This window comes from Mobula birostris, chromosome 9 (genome assembly GCF_030028105.1).
Source record: "Mobula birostris isolate sMobBir1 chromosome 9, sMobBir1.hap1, whole genome shotgun sequence".
Taxonomy (NCBI): domain Eukaryota; kingdom Metazoa; phylum Chordata; class Chondrichthyes; order Myliobatiformes; family Myliobatidae; genus Mobula; species Mobula birostris.
Window position 1 is genome coordinate 23,760,622 of NC_092378.1, and position 23,653 is coordinate 23,784,274.

General features: G+C 38.8%; 1 protein-coding gene across 3 annotated transcripts in view; it reads left to right on the forward strand.

The window, feature by feature from the left end:
- immp2l (inner mitochondrial membrane peptidase subunit 2) overlaps window positions 1-23,653 on the forward strand; it is a 568,918-nt gene continuing 545,265 nt past the window's right edge. For 2 of the 3 annotated variants that reach the window (XM_072267627.1, XM_072267624.1), the window contains exons 1-3: window positions 70-157; window positions 5,087-5,224; window positions 15,150-15,253. In XM_072267627.1, the coding sequence (XP_072123728.1) occupies window positions 5,090-5,224; window positions 15,150-15,253 (239 nt within the window). In that variant the 5' untranslated portion in view covers window positions 70-157; window positions 5,087-5,089. Of the gene's footprint in view, window positions 42-69; window positions 158-5,086; window positions 5,225-15,149; window positions 15,254-23,653 lie in introns of those variants that run through there. The other variant, XM_072267626.1, reaches the window with a different exon arrangement.

Genomic DNA, 23,653 nt, shown 5'->3' on the forward strand with positions numbered 1-23,653 from the left:
GTCCCAGCGGCGCGGGCACGGGAGAGGCGCGGCCCCGCGGGGTGAGTGCACGGGAGGGAGGGAGGAAGTGACGATTCGGGGTGCTGCACGGGCTGGGTTGTTGGGCTGTTTGAAGGCGCGTGGGTCAGTGAGAGAATAGGGTCGCATCGGTTAAACGGTAAAGGACGGGGCTGGGGCGCTGGTGCCAACAGACGCTCGCTTTAACTTTTAGTTTTGCCATGTGTGTTGATGGCGGAACGTGGGCCCGGCCCTGACGCCGGTTCCCTTGCCCGCCGCCGCCCGGGGTAGTGCGGGAGAGCAGACACCGGGACGGCCGCTTCAGTGCCCCAAAGCCGCCTCATTCCCCAGACAATCCTTCCTTAACTCGGCCACTCCGCCTCTTAGCTCATTCTCTGACCCACAAATCCAGCTGCTGTCTGTGCTCGGCTCACCACCTACACTTCTTCCCCTAACCTCGCCTCCCCGCTCCACAGTCCCACTCCCCTCCCCCATCCACTGGACTCTGACCCCCGCCCCTGCCCCACTGGACTCTTTGACCACACCAACCTCTGCCCCACTGGTCTCTTTGACCACCACCCCCCTCACCCCGCCTCAAAGAAGTCTATTTGCTCTATGCCCTCTGGATCTGTTTCCCAGTACCAATCTCCCCAGCACTTTGTGGCCATATCATATCCTGTTTCCCCTGCCTCTAATTCTACCCCGACTCTGCCTCGTAAAGCTAACTCACTTACCTGTATCACCTACTCTACAATTCCCTGGCACCCCTCGGATTCTGTAGCCCTCATCTTCTGATCCATTTGTCTCCCTCCATTAAGTACCCCTCCAAACCTTGCTCCGTGCTGCCATACACTGCCATGACTCTCTTCCAGGTCCACTTCTGTGCCAGTCAACAACTCTGGTGCCCTTCTCTTCCTGCCCCCGCCCCAAATCATTCAGTTGTGTCTTTGTACTTTTATGATCCCACTCCATTGTTCACCCAGCCATCAACTATTTTTTCTCTTAATCCTATACCATTATTGCAATTATAATAATCACATTAATTGCATTAAACTAGATTAGTTCAGTGAATGTTATGGTGTTGAATTAAAGACAAGTAAAAATACTAATATTCAATATTTTTAAGCACAATATCCAGTCAGTTTTCTTTTAAAATTTAGTTTATTTAAGATGCTAGATAGGAATCTGTTTCTGCTATCAATGCAATGGAGAAACAAATCAATAATAAAACCCATTTTACTGACAAGCAATGATAGTGCATTGATCTTCTTTATGATAGTGCATGAAGTGATTTCCAAAATGGTTTGAATAATCTCTGATGGTCCCTTAGGATTGAACCTTATTTCCACTCTGATTTTGTGAGTTTTCAGATGATAGGTGAGGCCAGTGTTGGATCTGCAGACTTGGTGCTGATGGGCCTGTAGGTAGTTGGTGGGCTGCTCTGCTCACACAGGGCTTCCAATACATGACTTTGAGGTTCATGCTTAAATGTTCCTCTGAGCCGGAGATTCTGGAGTGTCAATAGAAATGGAATTCTTCAAGGAGGCTTTGAGCATGTACTTGAATGTTCTTCTCTGTCCACTTGTTAATTTCTTCTAATCTCAGAATTTGGAACTGTTTGGAATCTGGTGTTGGATGTGCAAATGTGTTTTGAGGAAGGTCAGTTTGATTTTCCAATAATTGAATGGAACTGCAGAGAAGTCCGGCTTCATTATTTTCATCAGCATGGAAAACTTGTAAGATGAGAGTCCAAGGAAAAACTGCAGATAATGGGAATGTACAACAAAACCAGAAAGTGCTGGAAATGCTGAGGAGTGACACCCACAAACGGCTGGAGGAGCTCAGCAGGCCAGGCAACATCTGTGGGGGAAAAAGGTAGTCGACATTTCGGACCAAACCCTTCAGCATGACTGGAGAAGAAAAATTGAGGAATAGGTTTCTCCAGTCCTACTGAAGGGTTTTGGCCCAAAACGTTGACCATACTTTTTTTCATAGATGCTGCATGGCCTGCTGAGTTCTTCCAGCATTTTGTGTGTGTTGCCTGGAATTCCGTTGTTTGGGACATGCTTAGGAGTTCAAGTTACCTCCATGAGATTGTAGTAGTGTGTTTTGGAGATTACTTTGTTGTTTCTAAGGTTAACCATCAAATTTACTTCAAGAATATTGCTGCTAAAATTATATTGTTGGTAGGCCATTGGCCATTTATTTGTGGATATTGAATATTGTGATTGAAGTATCTTGTGGATGGGGGGGTGGAGAAACAGCAATAAAACACGGACTGGAATAGAGGAACTTGTAAATGTGAATGTTATTTTTCTTATTAGCAATTTATTATTGAAAGCCAAGTTGATGCATTTGTGGAATGATACTGTTTTTGATAACTGAAACTACCGAATCATGCTAAGCAATGATAATTGGGCAGACATCCTCTTCACTGAGCTAAAACAAAAATGGCTAATTCAGCTGTAATCACAGATGAAAATACCTAATACTGTTGTGTATTTAAAAAAAGCCTGCAATTCACTTGTGCCCAAGTTTTTTTCCACTGTACACACTGTACAAATAATACCAATCAAGTGGATAATTGATAGTGAGAATCTGGAAAGGTTTGCATACATGCATTGAAACCCCATTGTGCAATCATAACTCTAATCTGTTATCAATAATGTCACCGTATACATCAGTTTACACCTTTAGTAAATCTCATGGTTTAGAACTTAATTTGTACATTTCATTTCATAAATGCTTTTGTGTGAACCATCAGCTTGATTTTTAGCAGTGTGTTCCTAGAGTCTGCTAGTCAGTCATATCTTGAAGTTGAAATATTAATGCCAACATTATAGTCATCACACAGTGGTGGTACTCTAAATATTTTCTAATGTTCACTGTTACTATTTAACATTCCCAACCTATGAACAGTTTATGCAGTCTAGAGTTTGCTTTAATGGGTCATAATGAATTGTATTAAAGTCCAATTATCTGTAATGTCTAGTTCTCTCTATTACTTTATTATCCTTCAATGATGATGGTCACAGAATTTTCAAGGTTGTGGACAAGGCGAAGAGACATAAAGGTCACTATGTTACAAAAATAATGCAAAAATATGAATAAGGAGATAGTATTCATGGATCGTTCTGAAATCTGATCGCGGAGAGGAAGAAACTGTTCTTAAAATGCCGTTACCACATTGCTATTTGTAGGGCTATCCTTTGTATAAAGTTCCTTCCGTTTTCTTACTTTGCAGTAGTGGCTGCATTTTAGAAGTACCTTATTGCTTTCAAAGTACTTCTGAGATGTCCTGACAGCTAGAAAGTTGTGATGTAAGTGTAAGGCTTCCTTAATTTCAGTGCCACATTTACATTTTGATTCTGCTTCCAATTAAAGCAATTGAGAATATGATCCTTTCATTTTTTTAAGCAAAATACTGTTATGTTGTGAGCACATTGTGGCTACCTAAGCAGCGTGGGGTTATTCACAACTCAAACAAAATAGTTAAGATTCAGGCCATGGGCCAGAAACCGTGCTGGAATGAGCTTTCAGCCCAGCAATGTTCAAACCTTTTTTAAAAATACCTTTTTTATTTGTTCTCATCAAATCGAACTATTTGAGATGTAGAGGAAATAGGTGTAGGAGGTCATGTTATGAAACTTTAAGGAATACATGCAACCATATTATGAACTGCAGAAAGCATTTAAATACTCAATTATGCTCAAATGTGTACTTGCAATGCACATTCAAGGAGAAGTGGGTAAACAAGAGCATTGGTTCAAGAAATTTTACAGTTGGCATCTTTTAAAATTTAGATTCAGTTATAAACTCTAAGTGAATACAAATAAATATAAAACAAAGCTGTTTGGTTAGTATGGTTGAAAGTGTGAGGTCATGTGATGAAACTTCTGGATGCTTCCAATCTGAGTTGCAAAACATTGAATATTTTCTTCTAAATTCCGACCAACTTTTGGGTGAAATTATGAGTTCTACACTTCAGAAATTTTCTTGTGTACAAACATGGGCAAAACTCTTCTGGTTGAAACTAAATACCTGTTGTTCAGTATCCTGGGTGGAGATGGGGGGGTCAGTTTTGTGATGTGATGTGTAAGGTTTATCAAAAAAGGTAAGCCAGCGTAAGAGAATGGAATCCTGGGGCTTGTCAGTAATTGAGTGATTTATGTTTTCTACTAGCCTGGAGGCTTTCGCACTGAGGGATCTAGAACAATCATTCCTTCCAAGCAGATGTGAAATAGAAGCATAAAAGTGATTTAAATGTTAACATAAATATTTGAAAATAAAACATCGAAAAAGTTTGAAGAAAAATAACGGCTTAGGATAAATAAGGATAGTGGTTGTTTTAACAAGCCTGAGGAGACCAATTTATTGATTGCGCTCTGAAATGTCTGATTTTCGGATGAATGAAATGCTTTGCCTATAGATTTCATGATTATGTTTGGAAAACATTTGGCAGACAATTGACAGTAATAAAGGGACATAGAAGAAATGGGACTGTAACTTAATGAAGAGCGAGATAATGGGAGAGGGGGTCAATTTTGAGCATAGCCTTGAATGCCCATTAAGAAGTAAATAATTTTCAGTCCTGTGTGTTCTACTGGTGACTCTGAAAGTTTATTTACTGTATAATATGTTTTTAAATTTCAGCACAAGCAAGGATCATGTTCCAGATTTAGATGGAAATGAGGCAGCAGGGAATGTGGGGAATTTAATATTACAGTGAGAGTATTGTTTAGAGTGAGTTTTTGTAATTTTAGGAAGAAAATTGTAGGCAGCATGAATGGTGGCGGGGGGGGGGGTGGGTGTGGTGGGGTGTTGTGAGGATGGAATATTGAAGTAAAGGTTCCATTCCAGTCAGAATTGCTCTTGTTCACTGATGTGATCTACTGATTGACAGTAAATTATTTCATATTGTGATGTTTTTGTTTTACTATATGATACCTTCACTTGCCTTTGCACTTCCTTGCATTGCATTGATATTTAGCTGCTTGTTCAAATGCAGGTTGTTGCATTTGTTCTTTAATAAAACTGACAATGCTTGCAAATATATTGAAACTCACATTATAACTTTTTGTCTTTTCAGATAATGGGACGTGGAACTAATTTTGGCAAGCGGTACCTGAAGGCCTTTGTTAGTGGTTTCTTCGTTGCTGTTCCAGTTACTGTGACATTTCTGGATCGTGTTGCCTCCGTTGCAAGAGTGGAGGGTGCTTCAATGCAGGTACAGTACACAAAGTTTTTCATGCATCAAGAATCAGGAAACAGTTACAAGCCAATGAAATTGAGACTTTTCTTTGAATAATTACTGGTTATTAATTCATTTTTGTTGGTGCGTGGCCAAGTGGTTAAGGCGTTCGTCTAGTGAGCTAGTTCGAGCCTTGGCTGAGCAGTGTTTGTGTGTCCTTGAGCAAGGCACTTAACCGCACGTTGCTCTGCGACGACACTGGTGCCAAGCTGTCTGGGTCCTAATGCCTTTCCCTTGGACAACATCAGTGGCGTGGAGAGGGGAGACTTGCAGCATGGGCAACTGCTGGTCTTCCATACAACCTTGCCCAGGCCTGTGCCCTGGAAACCTTCCAAGGTGCAAATCCATGGTCTCATGAGACTAATGGATGCCTATATTAATTCATTTGCTGCACAGTACACACAGAAAAGTGTGATTCAGCTCATTCTACCTAATAGCAATTATGCAACTGCTTGCCAGCATTGTATCTGCCAGATCTAGCCATGAAGCACATAGGAATATTTTGTGTTTTAGTCATTTTAATAGAGGAACCAAGAGGAATAAAATCTCTGTTGTGGCTGTTAGTTATAATTGAAATTGTGGAAATGACAAAAAGGTTTGGTATGTGTATAAATGAATAAGTATTTAATGTTCCATTAATATTCTGTATGTACTCCATCCACTTGATATTTTCTATAGGCTTGATATGATATTGTGGCATATTTTATCACTCCTGTAGCTGCTCTGGTGTACTTTCCTAACAGATAGCATTCTTACTGTCCTTTTAACTAGTATGGATCCCCCAGAACAAATTGCTGACAGTTCTATCTTTGGCACTAAGTTTGCTCCCTGCAAAAATCCCATCACACACAAAATGCCGGTGGAACGCAGCAGGTCAGGCAGCATCTATAGGAAGAAGTACAGTCAACGTTTTGGGGCCGAGACCCTTCGTCAGGATTAACTGAAAGACGAGATAGTAAGAGATTTGAAAGTGGGAGGGGGCGGGGGAGATCCAAAATGATAGGAGAAGACAGGAAGGGGAGGGAAGAAGCTAAGAACTTGAAACTTGATTGGCAAAAGGGATACAAGGCTCGAGAAGGGAGAGGATCATGGGACAGGAGGCCTAGAGAGAAAGAAAGGGGGAGGGGAGCCCAGAGGAAGATGGAAAGCAGGCAAGGAATGATTGTGAGAGGGACAGAGAGAGAAGAAAATAAAGGGGGGGTACATAAAAATAAATAAGGGATGGAGTAAGAAGGGGAGGAGGGGTACTATCGGAAGTTAGAGGAATCAATGTTCATGCCATCAGGTTGGAGGCACCCAGACGGAATATAAGGTGTTGTTCCTCCAGCCTGAGTGTGGCTTCATCTTGACAGTAGAGGAGGCCATGATTTGACATATCAGAATGGGAATTGGATGTGGAAATAAAATGGGTGGCCACTGGGAGATCCTGCTTTCTGGATTAGGGAGAGCATCATGGGGTACATCTTTCACTCCCCCCTCTTTCTGCTTTCCGCAGGAATCGCCCCCTACGCTACCAAGCTACTCCCTTGTCCATTCGTACCCCCCATCCCTTCCCACTGATCTCCCTCCCGGCTCTTATCCTTGTAAGCGGAACAAGTGCTACACGTGCCCTTACACTTCCTCCCTCACCACCATTCAGGGCCCCAGACAGTCCTTCCAGGTGAGGTGACACTTCACCTGTGAGTCGGCTGGGGTGATATACTGCGTCCGATGCTCCCGATGTGGCCTTCTATATGTTGGCGAGATCCGATGCAGAGTGGGAGACTGTTTCGCTAAACACCTACGCTCTGTCCGCCAGAGAAGGATCTCCCAGTGGCCACCCATTTTAATTCCACATCCCATTCCCATTCTGAAATATCTATCCACGGCCTCCTCTACAGTCAAGATTATATATTCTAACAACAAATCTCTGATCAGGTGGACAAAAAGAAAGCAGGCTGTCTTCAAACTTAACTGGAGAAGTCCATTTGGCCTCTTATGCCTGCTTTGCTCTTCAATAATATAATGGTTGGTGTTTTATAATTTCTGCACTAACCTTTCACCATAAATATTTAAAAGGAAAAGTCAATGTCTTGAACATTCTCGGCAATAGAACCTCTGTGGTTCTCTTAATTCCAAAGATTCACTATCCCTGCAGTGAAGAAATTTCTTCCCAAGCAGGTTTGAAGGACAAATTTGTTATTTTGAGACTGTAACTACTGATTCTGAACACTTTAGTCAGAATAAACATTATCCCTGCATCTATTTTGTTAATCCCATTAGAATTTGGTATTTTGTAATGAGATCACTAATCATTCTTCTTAACAAACAAAAAACTTTTAATTCCGATCACAAACTCGAGAAAATCTGCAGATGCTGGAAATCCAAAGCAACACACACAAAAGGCTGGAGGATGTCAGAAGGCCAGGCAGCGTCTACCAAAAAGAGTAGTCAATGTTTTATGCTGAGACCCTTCATCAGGTCTGGAAAGAAAGGGAAGAAGTCAGAGTAAGAAGGTGGAGGAGTGGGGAGGAAGAAGTACAAGATGGTAAGTGATAGGTGAAACCAGGAGAAGGGGAGGGTATGATTGGTGAAAGAGGTAAAAGACTGGAGAAGGGAGAAACTGATAGAAGAGGGCAGAATCTTTTTTGTATCAGTTTTCAGTGTGGAAGACACTAGCAGTTTGCCAGATATTGAAGGGTGTGAGGGGAGATAAGTGAGTGCAGTTACTCTTTCAATATTTTTATTAGTATTATATAAATTGCATGATACAAGGAAGAAAGTGCTCAAAAAGCAGAAGACCTAAAGGTACAAAAGTCACCAGGATCAGATGAACTCCACCCTAGGGTTCTGAAAGAGGTAGTGGTTGAGATTCATTGGACTCTGGCATAGTGCCAGAGGACTGAAAAATTGCAAATGTCACTCCTCACTTTAAGAAAGGAGAAAGGCAGCAGGAAAGAAACTATAGACCAGTTCGCCTGACCTCAGTGGTTGGGAAGATGTTGGAGTCAGTTTTTAAGGATGAGGTTATGGAGTACTTGGTGACACAGGACAAGAGAGGATACAGTCAGCATGGTTTTCTTAAGGTAAAATCTTGCCTGACAAACTTGTCGGAATTCTTTGAGGAGATTACACATAGGATGGATAAAAGGGATTCAATAGATATTGTATATTTGGACTTTTGGAAGGCCTTTGACGAGGTGCGACAAATACAGCTGTTTACCAAGTTAAGAACCGATGCTATTACTGGAAAGTTATTGGCATGGTTAGAGCATTGCTGATTGGTAGGAGGCAGTGAGTTGGAATAAAAGGTTCAAGGAAACATTGAAAATCTACACCCCCTTACAGGTCCTTCAGCCCACAATGTTGTGCCAACCATGTAATATTTTAATCCTTTTCTGGTTGGCTGCCAGTGACCAGTGGTGTTTTGCAGGGGTTGGTGTTGGGACCAGTACTTCTTATGCTGTATGTCATATAACCATATAACAATTACAGCACAGAAACAGGCCGTCTCGGCCCTTCTAGTCTGTGCTGAACTCTTACTCTCGCCTACTCCCACCGACCTGCACTCAGCCCATAACGCTCCGTTCCTTTCCTGTCCATATAGCTGTCCAATTTAACTTTAAACGACAACATCGAACCTGCCTCAGCCACTTCTGCTGGAAGCTCATACGACACAGCTACCACTCTCTGAGTAAAGAAGTTCCCCCTCATGTTACCCCTGAACTTTTGCCCTTTAACTCTCAACTCATGTCCTCTTGTTTGAATCTCCCCCACTCTCAATGGAAAAAGCCTATCCATGTCAACTCTATCTATCCTCCTCATAATTTTAAATACCTCTATCAAGTCCCCCCTCAACCTTCTATGCTCTAAAGAATAGCAACTTGTTCAACCTTTCTCTGTAACTTAGTTGATGAAACCCAGGTAACATTCTAGTAAATCTTCTCTGTACTCTCTCTATTTTGTTGACATCTTTCCTATAATTCGGTGACCAGAACTGTACACAATACTCCAAATTTGCCCTCACCAATGCCTTGTACAATTTTAACATTACATCCCAACTCCTATTCTCAATGCTCTGATTTATAAAGGCCAGCATACCAAAAGCTTTCTTCACCACCCTATCCACATGAGATTCCACCTTTAGGGAACTATGCACCATTATTCCTAGATCCCTCTGTTCTACTGCATTCTTCAATGCCCTACCATTTACCATGTATGTCCTATTTTGATTAGTCCAACCAAAATGTAGCACCTCACATTTATCAGCATTAAACTCCATCTGCCAACTTTCAGCCCACTCTTCTAACTGGCCTAAATCTCTCTGCAAGCTTTGAAAACCTACTTCATTATCCTCAACTCCACCTATCTTAGTATCATCTGCATACTTACTAATCCAATTTACCATCCCATCATCCAGATCATTAATGTATATGACAAACAACACTGAACCCAGTACAGATCCCTGAGGCACACTACTAGTCACCAGCCTCCAATCTGACGAACAGTTATCCACCACTACTCTCTGGCGTCTTCCATCCAGCCACTGCTGAATCCATTTTACTACTTCAATATTAATTCCTAATGATTGAACCTGCCTAACTAACCTTGTTGGAACAACCTATTTCTTTTGAGGAAATTGTTGAGGCTGTGCGCTCATTACACTTGAGGAAAGCACCGGGTCCAGATAGATTTTCTGGAGAGTTTTACAAGCTCTTTTCCTCACTGCTTATACCTCATTTATGTTTAGTTTTTTTGGATTCATTCAAGTCTGGCAGACTCCCTCAATGTTTTTATGAGGCTTCCATTTCACTTATCTTTAAAAAGAATAAGTTAAACCTTACATAAAAGTGAACTTTTTCCTTTGAATAATTTGATACCAACAAATTCTAACCTTCCTTTTAAAATTGAAAGAAACCAATTTACCTACTTAGGTGTAACAATTACTAAAAACTATAAGCGTCTATTTAAAGAAAATTTTCTTACCCTATTGAATCACGTAAAAAGGATACTTTCAAATTGGTCACCTCTTTCATTATCGCTGATTGGCCGAAATAACTCTATTAAAATGAATATATTACCTAAATTTATATATCTTTTTCAGGCATTGCCTGTTTTTATTCTTAAATCTTTCTTTGATTCTCTTGACTCTATTATATCTTCTTATATGTGGAAGAATAAGCATTTTAGATTAAATAAAATTCATCTTCAGAAAGATAAAACGAATGGAGGATTAGCCTTACCAAACTTTAGATTTTATTATTGGGCAGTTAATATAAGAAATCTTACATTTTGGTTATATTACATTAATCATGAGGATTGCCCAATGTGGGTTTTTTTTAGAAGCTAACTCTGTTAATAAATTTCACTGGGAAATCCCACTTGTGGCAGAAGGTACGGAGATGCTCGATGAAGCAGTCCCCAGTTTGCGATGGGTCTCACCAATGTAGAGTATGCCGCATTGGGAACAGCAGACACAAGGGTGTCCCCAGCTGATTCAGAAGTTGCCTCATCCGGAAGGTCTACCTGGGGCCCTGAATGGAGGTGAGGGAGGAGCTGTTATGGGCAGGTGTAGCACTTCGGCTACTTTTAGGTATAAGTGCCAGGAGGGAGATTAGTGGGGAGGCCATGCTGTCTTGGCTGTTAATACAAATTCAATACACTTCCTACTATGACATAGAAGAAAATAGTACGTCTTTCGGTAAATGAAATCTCAACCATATTGGCTCCTGCTTGATTTAATAGTGAAATACATTACATTCTGTTTCAGTCAAGGATCATTAATGTCACCGGAGAGGGTCACCAAAGTGGTTGTCTCTGAACATGCTCCCTTTATACGGCCTAGCATCCACTCAATGCTATTGTAACCTTCATATTGAAACAAAGAAAGAATAAAATCTCATGACCACCCATACTGATCTAGAAATGGAATTTATAGTTGGTGAAGTTGGCCCTAACATTTTAATTATAGCACCAGTGTTGTTCCAGAATTAATTGCTCCTTTAGCCAGTCTATCATTTGATAATACTGCCATCTATTCAAGAATGTGGAAAATCAGTCAATATGTTCTGTTCACAAGAAGCAGGACAGTTCCAACCTCTCAATCTGTCTGCACTCAATTTTCAGGAAAATGATGGAATGCATCTTTAACAATGCATTCAAGCGGCACTTAATTAATTACACTTTTTATCATTTTATTGCTAACCTGCTAACTGATGTCTGGTTTGATTTTCACGAGGACTCAACATTAAACAAAGATTCCAGAGGTGAGGTGAATATGACGTCTCATGACATTAAGGCAACAAAGAGCTTCAGGTGAAACTGAAGTCAATGGACATAAGTGGTAAATGCTCCTGTAGTTGAAGTTGTACATAAGGCAAAGGAAGATGAGTAGATGTTGGAGGTCAGTCATCTCAAGTTCTGTGGAATTGCTGCAGAAATTTCTCAGTGTGGTGCCCTGGGCCTAATCATCTTCAGCCAGTTCATCAATTACCTACTTTGAATCATAAGGCCAAAGGTGGAGATGGCTGCTGATGATTACACAATGTTTAATTCCATTCACTGTTCAGTATAGCTATTGCCCACAATTAGCAAGACTTTATAACTTGCTTTTTCCCCCTCTATTTGTAAAGGGCATTTGAGTTTAAAGCATTAATTCTGTTTCTACTTTCACAGATGCTCCCTGACGTGCTATGTTTCTTGCATTTTCTGTTATTTTTTCAAATTTTCAGCACTTGTCTTTTATTTCTTTTTTTATTTATTCCTGGTATATTCAAGAATAGATGTAAGCTAAAGGCATTGAAAGTTTCAGTAGCAGAAAAGCAGAGGTGGTGGGGTTGGAATGGGGTGAGATATAGTGGAAATGGAAAATATTAAAAGTGGAAGAAGGCATTATTATTTTGGAAGGGATATATAATCAGCTCGAGATCAGGTAGGACACAATGCTATCTCTTTGCTCTGTCTTCCCTTGATTGTTTTGAAAAATTACTTACAGTTAAGCTGCTTTATCTGACTTGCTGGCATAAACACAGTGGATGTGACTTTGTTTACATGTATCACAAGAAAATTTTACAAAAAGATTTTACTTGACATCTTATTCCTCATAGGTTTGAACATCCATTGCATTTTATTTTTGTAATATTTTATTGACCATGCAGTATTTTGTTGAGAAAGACCATAATTTTTTACTTAAATACGTGAAAAGTGTACTAAACTGTTTTTCAACTTGTCAATGCAATTGTTGTATGAATAGCTTTAATTTTAGAAAGGGTTCGACAATATTTGCTGACATGTAATAACTGACCAGGAATTCTTAATTTTATCCCCAACTGTGAGATGTTTCAATATCTTGCATCAAGTGAAAAATCATAATCACTTGCTTTTTACCTGAGGGACAATTGCCGGCAGATTGTAAAATAGTTTGAATGCAGTTATTATCCTTATGTATATTGCATAATTTTGACTATTTTGAATATAATCCACAATGACTTGCAAAGAACTGCAAGGATATTAAATATCCCCATGAAAACTATTTACTTAGGAAAGAATGACGGATGAAACATTTAATGTGTTAGAACAAAATATATATATTTAAAATACACTAGTCAAAAGTCATAGATAAAATTGCTAGTTTTACAATTTAGGGACCTGCAGTCAATCAAATCTATACATTGAATTATACAAAGGATAGATAATTAATCTCCAAAATATTAAGCTAGATATTTCTAAGTATCCATCAACTTTTATATATCAAATGTGCTCAATTGTTCTCTGACTTGAAAGCAGAATTATATGTACAAAATCAAATGCACTAAAAAGTCATTGCTTAAGTAAGGAAGGCTTCAGGCACAATCAGTTAATAAGGAATGAATTTTTGATCATGACGGGAATTTTTTATTTCCAATATTGTATTTGTTTTAGCTTTAAACTTATTGACTAACATAATACAAATATTCATAGAGTCAGTTGCACTACTTTTAAAGGTAAATTTCTGGAGTGTAATTTCATAAAGGTTAAATAATAAGTGTTATTCTGCAGTTTAATAGCTTTACATTCTAATGGATACTTTGATTAGAAATTAAACTTATAAGATAATTTTATCTCTCTCCTGATCACCTGCCTTTGTAAAGTGGATGTTGAATAGTAAACGCGTGCAATTTGAGTAGCAGGAATGCTAAAGTTATTTGCTCAAAGACTTTATGCCAATAAACTTTGATGTATACTTCATCTTAAAAGAAATAGTGTATGGGAGAAATAATTCAATCACCAAGAACTTTTCTGTTTAGTTAACACACAATCACATGGACAGATGAATTGTTGATGCTTTTCCTGCCAATCCTGGTGTGGTCTTGGATTCTGATGTGTAATTTAATTCCCTAAATGTATCTTTATTTTTTTTACACACATTAGTATCCAATTTCATGCTCAGGTAGCTCCTAAGGTGGAAGTTTCATCTTTCTGGTTTTGCTGCTGCTGCAATGAACATGTTGGTTGAACCTGTTCTACTCATGTCTATTTACTCTACTTCCCACACATCTCTTATCCCACTAGGGGCCCAAACACTCTTGATCATAGCTGTGTGGTCATTAAGGAGGTGATCCAAACCTGTCCACACTGTGCTACTTCTCCCTGGAACTGAAACGGGAAGTTCCAGTACAGAATGACAAACATGTGGGTCTGAGGAAATAGATGAGCTTCTATGTGACTGCTTTTTGACACATTCAAAGACTCAGCTGTCAGCCTGGATGAGCATGTCACCACCATCATGGTCTTTTATCAGCAGCAAGAGTGTTGAAGACTGTGCATCAAAGAAGCCAACCCAGGTGCTCCCAAAGTAGAAACCATTGATGAACCGGGCGATTCAATTCCTACTGAAGTCTAGGACTGCAGCACTCAAATTGAGTTGCCTTCATAAACTATCAGAGATGCCAAGAGACAATGCCGGTCTAAAACTGAGTCCCAGAGTAGCTGTCAGTTATGGTGGGAGTCGCAAGCTATAACGGGCTACAAAACAAAATCAGGCAGCATTGCCAACAGCAGTTTATCTCTTCCTGAGGAACTTGATGTATTCAGTACACAGCTTGAAAAGAAGGAGATTGGAATATCGTAACCTACCTAGATAGCCTCCAATATACCCGAACCTATTCCTTCAATTCAGAGACCTTGATGCAGGATTGCCTTGATCCTTGTTAGAATAAAAATCACTTTTAAAACCTACCCACTTCTTTGCCTCTTCTGTTACCTTCTAAACATATTATTTTGAGCAAGTAATTTTGTATATTTGCTTTGTTCATTTTTAATAAAATCTTATTTTATGTTTACTTCAGTTATATTTAATTTTAACAGTCTAATTGTATATACTGTCATTTTACATAGATTGATAGCAATAAAGCTTAGTATAAATCCACTGCAATTTCCTTGAAAGTGGGATCTCTGAAAGGCACATCTAATTATTTTTGTTCAAGAATACAATTTTTCATGATGCAAATTACATAAATTATTTAAAATGCTATGTTTTATCAATTAGAGTTGTTTTGGTGTGGTTATAGCTTGAAGTCTGCAAATCAAAGAAAAAAATGAAATGTATATCGTACTTTTCAGGTGCCCAGGATATTGCAAATGCTTCATGGTACTAAGCATAGTCACTTTCCTTATGTAACCAGAGTAAGTTCAAAGTAAATTTATTATCGAAGTATGTATATGTTATCATATTATACCTTAAGATTCATTTTCTTGCAGACAAAAATAAATACAATTTACAAAAAGTCCATAGACAAAGATTTTTCCAAAGGTGATTCCTTAAGGAATAAAATTAGTATATTTCCCATCTTATTTCATATTCATTAATTGTTTTGTTACAAAACAATTATATTCACATGGGTTATACTTCAAACTTTGATACTTTTTATTTCTTATTTCTCAGCCATCATTAAATCCTCCTGGAGGAACTACCTGTGACATAGTGCTTTTAAACCGATGGAGTGTGAGGAACTATGAAGTACAGCGGGGCGACATCATATCTCTTGTGTGAGTAACACATCTAGTTATACATGTTTTCCTAACTAGATGATGATTTTGAAAGAGACAGAACCATTTAGTCTTTTTTTATTTTGTGATTAGTTTTTGTTTAGCGTACTGCTTTTTGTGCCTCACTAGAAAATATCTTACTGTTAGGAAAATGATAGATTACACAAACACAAGTCTATGTTTACCTGTGCAACAGTAGTTTTTAGCTTTTTTAGTAGATTTTCCTTGAGAACAAAACAATTATGAAAGTGTACAAATTAATTTTATTTTCTTTTGTGGTGTTGCATTTTTGAAGGGCATTATGTAAACAATTGAGTTTTACGTTTTTAAATTAAATTCTGTGTGTGTCAGATATATTCAGCAACAACAAGATTAGCCCTCCACATTGAAGTATTACTTGTAATTATAAAATCAATAAAAGTTGCTCTGTTCTTCATGGCTGACCAGACTTCTGTTGCAAACTGCTAATGCAAGTTGTTCTGACATTTATATGTCTAAAGCAGCTATCATGTACCTTATTGACTTGGTTGAATTTTTTTTTTTTTGCCTACATTCAAAATATGCGTTTGAACCTCAATGTGATCAATGTTGAAGAGCCAAGACTTCAGTTAGAGAAAGCAAATTGTTTTGAGCCATCTAGCCATCATTTCGATCTTAACCAATATTACTAAATGTGGTAAAATCCAATTCTGGTGATTCGATTATTGGCTTGAAATGATAATTCTGTTTATACTACCACAACTGTGTCAGATCTTCTGGCATTTTGTTTTTCTTTGGGATTGCCAGCGGTGCAGATTATTGCCTCAGACTCATTACTTGATTATTTGTAGAACATTATTCGTGTATGGTGATATGATTCAAGAACTTGATTTATCTTTTAGAAAACTAAATGTCCTTACATGTTTAGAAGTTGTCTTAAATATTGGGGATTTCCATCAACAACAATTGTATCAAATTCACCAGGTTAATTTGACATTAGCCACACTGGTTAATAATTGTGTATTTAAGTCTTTGATTCCAGTGAAAATTGCAACCAGGCAATCAGAAACATGTTTGGTTTTCAAAAAAGTACTCAAACTATTTGCAAGTGGGTGCAAAGAGGTACAATATTTATAGTTCACTTTCTGCAGAAACTCTTTGGATCGAAAATTGTGTTTGAAAACATCTTAGTTGTTTACCTCCATAATAACACATCATCTTTAATTGCTCCTAATCAGGAAAAGATAACCATAAATATATTTAGATTTAATTTTACTAAATGTTATGTTTTTATATTATCTGCTGTATTGGACACACCATGTATGAAAGTTGTAGCTAAGAGTAAAGGTATGAGGCCCATGAAATGAGAAAACCCAAAACTTGATTCACTTTAGCATTAAGATATGCAGCTGTGCTGTATTGTTTTGTCTGTATCCATGAGGATGACCATCTGGCTGAGAGTATCCACATTTCATTTGGTAAGGCACTGCTTGGTTCTGGGGCCTGAGTTGACAATCACAAAAGGTGGTTGGACAAAATTCACATATTCACATTCAAGTTCACAGCTGAGAAAATATTTGACAGTTGAGCTTGCTTTTCTGTCTGTCAAAGCTGTTGCTCGCTGTGCTGTGAATGACCCTAGTATTTGGATGTCTTTGAATCAGAATCAAGTTTAATATTACCAGCATGTGTCGTGAAATTTGTTAACTTTGCGGCAGCAGTACAATGCAATACATGATAATATAGAAAAAAACTGAATTGCAGTGAGAGAGAGAGAGAGAGAGAGAGTGTGTGTGTATCAGTATATATAAAAAAGTTAAATAAGTAGCGCAAAAAAATCCTAAAAATCAAATATACATAAAAGTAGTCACAAACGCCAAATATAATCACTTTAATTAAAATGTTCAATCAGCACAGAATTAAGCTAACTGCTATTCTTGCTTCCAAGTCTCCTTTCAAATTAATGAACTCATGGATCCTGAAAGTTGGCAGGAATAGATTCTATATCATAATTGCTGGGAGATTCTCCATTGCTGGACACCAGTGGCAGAGAACAACTGCAAAATTGCTGGTGGAACACACACAGCAAGTTTGAGGTATCTGACAATAGATTTCTCAGCAAGTTTTGGTCCATTGCATCTTGGAAGTCAAAATTGTGCCAAATAAAGCAGTGCTTAATGCATCAAAGCAAAACAATATGTATCTACTTTCAGAGTGAAACGAAGTTAATATAGTGGCAAGCGCATCTAAGAATCAGAACATGGAACAGTACAACACAGAAACAGGCTTTTTGGCTCACAATGTTGTAACAAACCAAATAAGTTAGTTATCAAATGGCCAAGTAATCAAATAATCAAAGGGCATAATCTCTTATGCCTACACAATATCCATATCCTTCCATTTTCCTCACATTAATGTGCCTGTCTAAACATTTCTTTAAAGTCCCTAATTTATCTGCCTCTGCCACCACTCCAGGCAGCACAGTCCAGGCAGCTAACACGGTATGTTTTAAAAAAAAGTTGCCCCTCATAGTTCCTTTAAAATTACCTCCTCTCACTTTAAATGAATGCTCTCTGGTATTAGAGCTTTCAAGCCTGGGGGAGAAAATGATGCTGTCTGTCTACTCTATCTATAACTTTCATAAACTTATGAACCTCTGTCAGATCTCCCCTCAGCCTCCGCCACTCCAGAGAAAACAATCCAAGTTTGTCCAGTCTCTCATTATAGCACTTGTATTCTAATCCTAGTCAGCATCCGAGGAAACCTCTTCTGTAGCCTGTCCAAAGTTTCGACATCCTTCCTATAACGGGGTGACTGGAACTGTATACTATACTCCAGATGCAGCCTAACTGGAGTTTTGTAAAGCTGTAATATAGCTTCCTGACTTTTGAACTCTCTGCCTTGAGCAATAAAGGCAAGCATGCCATATGCCTTTTTAATCACCCTATCAACCTGTGTGGCCACTTTCAGGGAGCTGTGAACTTGGACCCCAAGATCCTTCTGCTCATCAACACTGATAAGGGTCTTGCTGTTGACAGTGTACTGTCTCTTTACATTTGATCTATCAAGGTGCAGCTCTTCACATTTGACTGGGTTAAACTTAATCTGTCATTTCTCCACCAATATTTGCAACTGATCTGTGTTCTGCTGAATTATTTGCCAGTCATCTATGCTATCTACAGCACCACCAACCTTTGTATCATCTGCAAACTTACTAGCCCACCCATCTACTTTTTCATCCTGGTCATTTATATACAACACAAACAGCAGAGATTCCAGTACAGATCCCTGCAGAACACCACTAATCATAGGCCCCCAGCTAAAATAAATCCTTTTGGCCCCACCCTCTGTCTTCTATGGGTAAGCCATTTCTGAGTCCAAACAGCCAATACACCATTGATTCCTTGCATCTTGATCTTTTGGATGAGCCTCCCAAGAGGGACATTGTCAAATGTCTTACTAAAATCCATGTAAACAATCACAGTTCTACCTTCATACATCACCCTCATCAAGTCATCAAAAAACTCACTCAAGTTAGGAAGAGAAGACTTGCCTCACACAAAGCCACACTGGCTTTTCCTAATTAGGCCATGGTTTTCCAAATGCTCATAAATCCTATCCCAAAGAATTCTCTCCAGTAACTTCTCTACCACTGACGTTATTCTCACTAGTCAATAGTTTCCAGGATAATACCTGGTTCCTTTCTTGAATAATGGAGCAACATTAGCTCCTCACCAGTCCTCTGGGACCTTGCCTGTGGCTAGAGAGGACTCAAATTTGTTGGTCAAGGCCCCAACAGTCTCTCCTGTTGTCTCTCACAGTAACCTAGGGTATAGCCCATAAGACCCTGGGGATGTATCGACCTTAATGCTCTTTAAGAGACTCAGCACTACGTCTTCCTTTACCTTGAAATGTCCTAGATTATTACTACTCTCGGAATGGATCTCCCTACTACTCCTCCTGGGTAAATACTGATATAAAGTACTTATTTAGGGACCTTGCCCACATCCTCTGTGTCCAAACAAATATTCTCTCCCCTTTATCATTGAGTAGTCCTACCCTCTCCCTAGTTATGCCCTTTTTTCCTAATCCTCTGAAATCAAGAAGGGGATTTTGCATGATAATCATACAAAATGTTTCAATTTTTGTGTCATTTTGAAAAGGGTTATTTTGAAATATAATGAAAAAATCTTCGAAGTCCTCAACAGGTCAAGCAACAGAATTAACATTTCAGCTTGATGACCCTGTGTCAGAACTGGGGAAGAGTTAGAAATAAAACTAGATTTAAGTTGCCAAAAAAGTGGGGGAGTTGGAAGCAGCAAGGAATAAAAAGCAGTGAGGAGGGGATGGCCCCTTGTGATGCAAGTAATGGTGGTGGCGATGGCTGTGTGAGGATGAGGGAGAGGGAGGGAGGGTGGGATATTATATATCTGAAAAACCATCCCAAAAAAAAACTGAAGTCTGCAGTTTTTCAGGTCAAAAGATGTGCAGTTCCTCCAGCCCATGTTAAACTTTGTTGGATTGGTGTAGGAGGCCAGGGATGGAGATGTTGGAGGAGAGTGGACAGTGGCACATAGTCATCCCTGTGAACAGACTAGAAGTATTCTGTAAATCTGCATTCTGCTTCTCCAGTGTAGAGATCATGTTATTATATTGGAAGATGACAAATTAATTGTTGCTTCACCTGGAAGGAGTTTTAAAGTCCCTGGATAACAGACAGGAAAGGGCAGGTGTTACACCTGTGGATGGATGGAAAGGTGCCATGAAAAAGTGTGTGGGTATTGGTGGAGATGGAATATTGAGCTTAACTGTTGTGGAGGCAATTTTCCATCAAGAATGCTGAGAGGGAAGAGTAAGTTGTGTTTTAAATTGTGAAAGGTGTGACTTAAAGTTGGAACCTCATGATGTGGGTCATATTCTTAGTGGAAGAGAATGGTGAGCGACAGGACATAATTGTGGGAAAGGGCTCTTACTGAATTGAATTTGATTGCATTTCTTTTCAATGGGTCTGTCTTCTGAAATACAAATATTGTAAAACCTACAATACACCTATAACATGGTGGGAACCTACAATACACCTATAACATGGTGGGAAAATATTCTTCTGACTGAATCTGTCATCCTTGCATTATTGACATAACTGTTAATTTCCGAAGTTAAATTTTCATGATGTATAGTGACGCCTTCTCATATAAAGTGGCGATGTGAAAAGAATTAAATCTCTTTAAAACTTCAATTTAGAGAAAAGGTGTGTTTCTTTTATCATCTTTATACTAAATTTAATTTTCTTCTCAGATGATGTACTCCATTTGGAGATGATTATATCGATTTATATTTCTATGTAGTGAATCTAATTCAGGGTAAATTTCCTCCATTTTTGGGTAAGAAGAACATTTGTATTTGTAGTAATGTGAATTCTCATGTGAAAATGTAAGTCTTTAATTATCCACAGGATGGCACTGTATAGCTGATTAAATAATATAGTTTTAAGGAAGTAAAATAAAAACTTGTTGTTGTAGTTTAAAATATGCTTTTTGATGAGATATTTTCTGATGCAGGTTTTTTTGAACAAAAGTTATATTCATTGAATGCTTAATATTATTATGATAGGAGAAAGATTTACTAGGACACTTGTGGTGTCCTAGTACCCGCTCCCTCTCTGAGTCACTGAGGGAGTTTTGAAAGTGCAGCATGCAAGGTGGTCACTGTACTTCTGTGTTAGCAGTGCTTGGTGAATCCATTGCGGTTCACAATAAAGTCAGCCGATTTGTTGACTTAACTGGGACAGAGTATGACGATAAGAAACTGGGAAAAGAAGTTTGTGTAAATGTAAATTAAAGTTTTTTTTACTTGATTTTGCTATACATGATTTCAATTGGATCTCTGTATGCTGTATAACAACTACCTATTTATCTAGCAGCCACAAAGCATTTGATAAGCAATGATTGCTTTCAAATCTGAACTAGATGAACTTTGTAAGGTTGTACAAGACTAGATGAAGGAGTATTAAATTATGAGGAGACTCAGTCCTCATTTATTGTCATTTAGAAATGCATGCATTAAAAAATGATACAATGTTCCTCCAGAATGATATCACAAAAAAAAGGACAAACCAAGACTAAAACTGACAGAACCACATAATTTTAACATACAATTACAACAATGCAAAGCAATACCATAATTTGATAAAGAGCAGACCATAGGCACGGTAAAAAAAAATTCTCAAAGTCCCGATCGACTCATCATCTAACGCAGGCGGCAGAAGGGAGAAACTCTCCCTGCCATGAACCTCCAAGCACTGCCAGCTTGCCGATGCATTGGAAGCACCCGACCACAGCCGACTCTGAGTCCGTCCGAAAACTTCGAGCCTCTGACCAGCCCATCCGATACAGCCTCTCCGAGCACCATCCTCTGCCGAGCACTTCAACCCCGCCCCGGCCGCCGAGCAACAAGCAAAGCCTTCTCTGGAGATTCCGGACCACACGGTAGCAGCAGCAGTGAAGCAGGCATTTCAGAAGTTTCTCCAGATGTTCCTCCATGTTTTCACGTCCGTCTCTATCAAATCAGGATTTTGCATGGCACCCTACTTGACAAATAACAGACATCACCACCGGAGTGGTCGCTGCGAGCTGCATCGCGCCGCCATCTTCTCTTCCTGAGTAAGAAAATTTAAATTTACCTGGGTGGTGCCACAGCAACCACTACTCACTCAATGTCAGCAAGCTCAAGGAGATGATTATTGGCTTCAGGAGGAGGAAACCAGAGGTCCATGAGCCAATCCTCATCAGGGGATCAGAAGTGGAGAGGGTCAGCAACTTTAAATTCCTCAATATTATCATTTCAGAGCACCTGTCCTGGGTCCAGCCATGATAAAGAAGGTACGCCAACAGCTTTCTTAGAAGTTTGCGTAGATCTGTCAACTGAAACATTGACAAACTTTTATAGATGTGTGGGGGAAAGTATAATGACTAGTTGAATCATGGCTGGTATGGAAGATCCTACAAAAAGTAGTGGAAACGGCCCAGTCCATCACTGGTAGAGCCCTCCCCACCACTGAGCACATCTATACTAAGCACTGTTGCAGGAAAGCAGCATCTATCATTAAAGACCTCTACCATCCACTCCATCCTGTCTTCTCATGCTGCTATCAGGAAGAAGGTACAGGAGCCTCAGGGCCTGCACCACCAAATATAGGAACAATTATTATCCCTCAACCATCAGGCTCTTGAGCCAGAGTGGATAACTTCACTCAACTTCACTTACCCTATTACTGAGCTGTTTCCACAACCTATGGACGCCTTCAAGGACTCTTTATCTCATGTTGTCAATATTTATTGCTCTTTTATTTATTATTATTATTTTTCTCTTTTTGTATTTCCATTTTTTTTTAACACATCATCTGTCCTGTAGGGTGTGGTATTTCATTGATTCTATTTTGTTTCTAGTATTTACTGTGATTGCCTGCAAGAAGATGAATCTCTTGATTGTATGGTGACATGAATGTACTTCGATTATAAATTTACTTTGAACTTTGAACATAAGAGCAACATGTATGAGTTTCTTCTATCTGAACATTTTGCCCTATTGTTCAATGATTCCATAATAACATTTTTAGATCTTTGATGTAACATCATGTACAGTATATTAAAATGTCTCTTGATACATTCCCAAATTTAATCAATTTATATTTCGCACATGAACTTATTTTCTTGTTCTATGATTTAGCTTGATATATTTTGCCTTTTTGAACAATTTTCACCCAAATGTCAACCTCTGAGAATTTATTCAATCACTTCTAGTTTAATACTCCTTCCGACATTTGCAGATGAGTGACAGTTTTAATCCTTTCCTCTGTTATCTGTGTAGAAGGTAGAGAAAGAAAGAATTGTTATTAATATCTATTCATTTTGCTCATCATATCTGCCTGTGTTGATTCAAATTTTACTGATCTTTTTGTACCTTGTGTCATCACTCCATATTTGGATAAGTACAACCCTTTTGAGTTTTCATATTTTTCGAAGAAATAGCAGGCCCACACATTCCTCTTGGATAAATTTAGGAAGTTGTATGGGGGTATGGGACAGGAGGCAGGAGATATTATTTAGGAAATTATGAGCTCTCATTCAATATGCATAATTATGTTATATATTAGCACTGGAGGACAGCAAATAAAAACAAAAGTTTTTGAAGTAGGCCTAACAACATGTAGTTGGTAATATTCCCTCTAGGGTGTAGTCTTGCTTGCAATGAAAACAACCTGTAACTTTTTTACTTTTCTTTAGAAAACTGTATTTAGAATCAATTATCTTTATGTCAGTGTTATTGACAAATTGATAGTATTGACATAATTTTCTCTACTCAGAAGTTGTAGTGCATGCTTGGAGCTTTTATGGAGAAACAGCAGCCATTCTATAAGGGAGG